This window comes from Berghia stephanieae, chromosome 9 (genome assembly GCF_034508935.2).
Source record: "Berghia stephanieae isolate SIO BIC M18660-M18661 chromosome 9, UCSD_Bste_1.3, whole genome shotgun sequence".
Lineage (NCBI taxonomy): Eukaryota > Metazoa > Mollusca > Gastropoda > Nudibranchia > Aeolidiidae > Berghia > Berghia stephanieae.
This window is the reverse complement of record NC_088368.1, coordinates 1,119,119-1,124,118: the sequence shown is the minus strand read 5'-3', so window position 1 is coordinate 1,124,118 and position 5,000 is coordinate 1,119,119. Positions and strand designations below refer to the sequence as shown.

Here is a 5,000-nt window from a genome sequence, read left to right as displayed (position 1 = left end):
GAAACAATTTAGTTGATCGGCTGCTATTAAATCAATTTTTTCATTCGTGGATTAATGTTATCTTTTTCATGATATCAATTCTAAACAACGGTGATGGAAAATTTAAAAGAAATTGACATTTTTTTAGTAAAAGTCCGTGTTTGTGAAAGAAATAGAAACTAAAAATAAGTTAAATGTTAAAATACAATTTTTACAAAATTTGTTTAGACAAAACACAAACAATAATGGAATACAGATCTTTTTTTTAACATTGATCATGTGACCAAATTGTATCTAATGGACCCCATTGATCATGTGACCAAATTGTATCTAATGGTCCCCATTGATCATGTGACCAAATTGCATCTAATGGACCCATTTATCATGTGACCAAATTGTATCTAACGGATCCCATTGATCATGTGACCAAATTGTATCTAATGGACCCATTTATCATGTGACCAAATTGTATCTAACGGACCCCATTGATCATGTGACCAAATTGTATCTAATGGTTCCCCCCGAACATTGCACAACTTACAAAATCCTTTCCATTTCTCAAGTGAATCGCAAGAAATGGACGAGACAGGACATTCTTCTGGATCCAGTCGTCTGCTTTTGTGTCATATTTATCCGACCACCTGACATAGGAGTGCAGACGGACGTTGGAACGCAAGATTGGGAAAGACGAGGGAGCTCCGACAAAGGCTAGGACAGGAAATTTGGATGGTGGGTATCTGGCGACAAAACAAACGGTGTATCAGAAGATGGTCAAGATTGCTGTTGAGTTTCATTTCAGTTTTAAAAGTAAAATAGAGCTTGTCAGATGTTTGGGTCATTTCAGTTTTAGAAGTAAAATAGAGCTTGTCACATATTTGGGTCATTCCAGTTTTAGAAGTAAAATAGAGCTTGTCACATATTTGGGTCATTCCAGTTTTAGAAGTAAAATAGAGCTTGTCACATGTTTGGGTCATTCCAGTTTTAGAAGTAAAATAGAGCTTGTCACATGTTTGGGTCATTCCAGTTTTAGAAGTAAAATAGAGCTTGTCACATGTTGTCAGTATTAGAAGTAAAATTGAGCTTGTCACATGTTTGGGTCATTTCAGTACCAGAGAAAAGGAAAATGGTCAAATACACAAAAGACCTTGAGATTTACACTTCAAGAAAAATAAAAGTAGAGCATTTATATAGCACAGTTTCCACTAAACGTGCTCACAGCGCTTTACTAGAATTACATTATTTTGTGATAACTTCCCTGCAGTGTCATACATTAAGAAAAAGTATCTTTAATGCCTGATTCTTTTAATTCAAGGTTATTATTCCCAGCATTCTTTCTTCATCGTACCGTAAGCCTCCTGTTCTGGTTCCTTTATGCTCTCCCAATTCTATCCACCGTCGTGACAGGCATGTTATGATGACAACATTATTTTGGTCATACGTCAACAGGATAGATGTCTACAAGTGAACGTCACCATGTTAAATTTTCTATTATGCCTTCCTTTATGGAAAGGGGCGAAGTGGTTGCACTGTGATTCAGAAGGTCCTAGGGTTCGAGCCCCACTTTAGGCACTTTCATTTTTTTCCTTAAGCAAGATTATTAACCCCCAATTTGCTCACTTTGGACAACATGGGTGATTCCTGTTGACATGAGACAACCATGTTTCATGGATCATCTATATTCCTTCATGGAATGCCGAGGCGACAGGATCTTATGGTACCGTTGCGAATGGGCGTGTTGTTTTTTGTTTGTTAATGGAAATTATTTTCTCATATTTGCCTTTATGTTTTGAAAACATTAAGTTCTTGTATATTTCCAATGTTTATAAAATATTTGACCACGTATTCGTTGTCCACAGACACAGCTATTCAAGTCATACTGTCTTCCAGCACACGTTTTGGCTTCTACTGAGAGTGAGTACTGTTGACTGTTGTACTTTAGGGTGGTTTTGAAAAACATTTTCCAAGATGGAGACAGAAATAAAATGAGGAAATGTGACTCTTATAAAGGGAAAAAAAACAAAACAAAACTCCAAACATTTCAAGGTGATTTATGACTCAGGAATATGGGGAAAAAAAGAAAATCATAATCATCTCAATTCCTCATCCTTACTTTGATCTCCACCCATCCATATTGGAGGGACTCTGAATGTCGTAGAACAAAGGGCCGTAAATCTCCGAGACGTCAAAGTCCACACCAAACCAGTCCCAGAATGGGCCGAAGGGACTCCCGTCCTTGGCATTGCAATCTTCTCCCCGAATCGCCCCATGACGGGCTGTATAGCAAAACACTGAGGATGACATTTAAAAAAAAAAATAGTAAAGCCTTAAATAGCGCAATACCCAATAAACGTGCTCAAAGTGCTTTACAAAATGTCCCAGACCAAGAGCAACGCATAACATGTAGAACAAGACATGACCCCTATTAGGCGATATTACAATTTTTTCCGACAGAGACAGTTCTGTTAACAGCCAGGTAGGCTACTCATTTTACACCTAAGTATGGTGAGAGAATGCGAGTAAAGAGCCTTTTCCAAGAACTATGGTCCATGCAAGGCTCGAACCCAGGACCTTTTGATCTGACAGAGAGTTTCATACCACAAGACCACAAGCCGTACAAGATAGAGTTAATTCTATAATTGGCATCAGATGAAGTCAGACTTGACACCGATACTTCTTCTTCTTCTTCTTCTTCTTCTTCTTCTTCTTCTTCTTCTTCTTCTTCTTCTTCTTCTTCTTCTTCTTCTTCTTCTTCTTCTTCTTCTTCTTCTTCTTCTTCTTTCAGCTTATCCCACATTTTGCAGGGTTGCTATCATGAATGCCACATCTCCATGCATCTCGGTTCATAGCATCATCTTCCTCCAGGCCCAGTTCTTTCATATATTAGTCTTTGACTTTGAGTGTCCCTTTGTCTCAAACTTGCTACAGGTACGAAACAACAAAATCCAACATTTCTTTCATTAAAAAAAAAATAATCTCAAGGGTCCATTTATCTTCCCTGTTAACGACCTGTCTAAGGTCAGTGATGGAGGTCAACTGATATCAGGCAATGCTGTGTCCAATGGGGTATTTATGGATATTTATAGTCTTATATTATAATACACGTTGGAATAGCCGGGAAAACAATGACAGCCTCTTTCATTTTATTGTTTTCATTTAAAAATTCAAGTGTTTTTCTAAACATTAGTCTAAATTCGATATTATTGTGGTTAATACTTAGTTGTTTTTTTTGTTTTTTTATATAATAAAGTAGATGTGAGCATTTGGTGTTCTTGTGGGATATTATCATATTGGTAGTTGGTTTTCTTGATTTATTCCTAGTTTTGTTAAATTGCGTTGGAGCCCTGAATACGATGAAAACAATGAGAATACACATTGGACAATGAAAGCGTAAATGGTATGCCCTTTTAAACTGGAGAAATACACATTCTAACATTGTTCGGATGTGTCTTCTCTTAGGCACTGGTTCGCGATTGTACTGTATGTATTCACGGGTCTCACCACGCCCCCTTTTCTGCCATCTTGAAAACCCCGCAATAACAACACCCCTGAATAACGCTTTGGTTTCCATGTGCCATTGTACATTCCATTTACACCTTCCACCTCTACAAAGACTAGCACCAGGTTGGGAGTTCTGATATCTAAATTGTGAGAACACTCAAATGACTCACAAATAACATTTTTCGCTTTTCTCTAAACCTCCCTTGATTATCCTAAAGCAGTTAGATAGCTGGATCTATTAGATTTAGCTGAAAGCGCTACAAGATGAACAAGCATGTACTCAGAAAAATCAACCCATATTGAGTTCATTTAATGCTACAAAACGTGGAGAAAATTAAACTTTGAGGGCCTGATGGTTGTAAAATGACTACTTTTCACAACACAATATAAATAGTACTGGTACTAGTTATGTATTCAATACCATTTAATATATGACAACATGGTATATATAGTACTGGTACTAGTTATGTATTCAATACCATTTAATATATGGCAACATGGTATAAATAGTACTAGTACAATTATGTAATCGATACCATATAATATATGATAACATGGTATATATGTTACTAGTACTAGTTATGTATTCGGTATCATATAATATATGACAACATGGTATATATGTTACTAGTACTAGTTATGTATTCGGTATCATATAATATATGACTATGATTATTGTCAACCAGTTGACCGTTGCTGGTTTAATAAAGCATCAACACGTGTCACACATATCTGGCCTTCTGGGAGTTTACCTACACATTATCCACAAGATAAAATACGACATACCCTTTCTCTCTCCTTTGGGCCATACAGTGTCTGCGTACGTCTCCATAAAACTCTCCATCGAGATCTACACATTATCTACACATTATCCACAAGATAAAATACGACATACCCTTTCTCTCTCCTTTGGGCCATACAGTGTCTGCGTACGTCTCCATAAAACTCTCCATCGAGATGACTCGGTGAAATTCTGACAACGCTTCTAATTTAAAATATTTCTCATAGGGAACCATCACCTGAAATGACGTAAGCATACGATAAATTTACCATTTGAACACATCGTCATAGCAAGCTGCTGGAATCTGTGGAATGTAAAAACTCAAAAACAAACATGAATAGAACAGCTTTTAAAAATAACAAAAAACCAAACAAGGAATGTTTCAGGCTCAAAACCCTTCTTCAGCCACCAATAAAAAACAATTAAAACAAATAAATACATTACTTTAAAAACCAGGCCATGTTTAACAAATTAATTGCCATATTATGGAAAAATGCATTTTTAAAATTTGGCCACAAAAATTGTTCTTCAAATATCGATCGATATTTTAAGAACATGTTTTTTTTTGGCCGAATTTGAAATTAAATCGGAGTCTTTGAATAGTATGATATTCAACTTGTTAAAATTACTTGATTTTTCTATAGGAGATAAACACCTTTCCAATCGGCCATTGCAGCCAATGCATAATTAGCATGTGATTGTGATCATCCACTTTGATATGAGACAATCGGAGAAGGAAGGA

At 36.3% G+C, this 5,000-nt stretch overlaps 1 protein-coding gene across 4 annotated transcripts in view; it reads right to left on the bottom strand.

Moving 5' to 3' along the window:
• Positions 1-5,000, bottom strand: part of LOC144979442 (GDP-fucose protein O-fucosyltransferase 1-like) — a 22,197-nt gene that overhangs the window by 5,736 nt on the left and 11,461 nt on the right. For all 4 annotated transcript variants that reach the window (XM_078926090.1, XM_078926092.1, XM_078926091.1 and 1 more), the window contains exons 4-6: positions 4,373-4,496; positions 2,090-2,267; positions 521-716 (exon numbers count right to left, since the gene is read on the bottom strand). In XM_078926090.1, the coding sequence (XP_078782216.1) occupies positions 521-716; positions 2,090-2,267; positions 4,373-4,496 (498 nt within the window). The remainder of the gene's footprint in view (positions 1-520; positions 717-2,089; positions 2,268-4,372; positions 4,497-5,000) is intronic.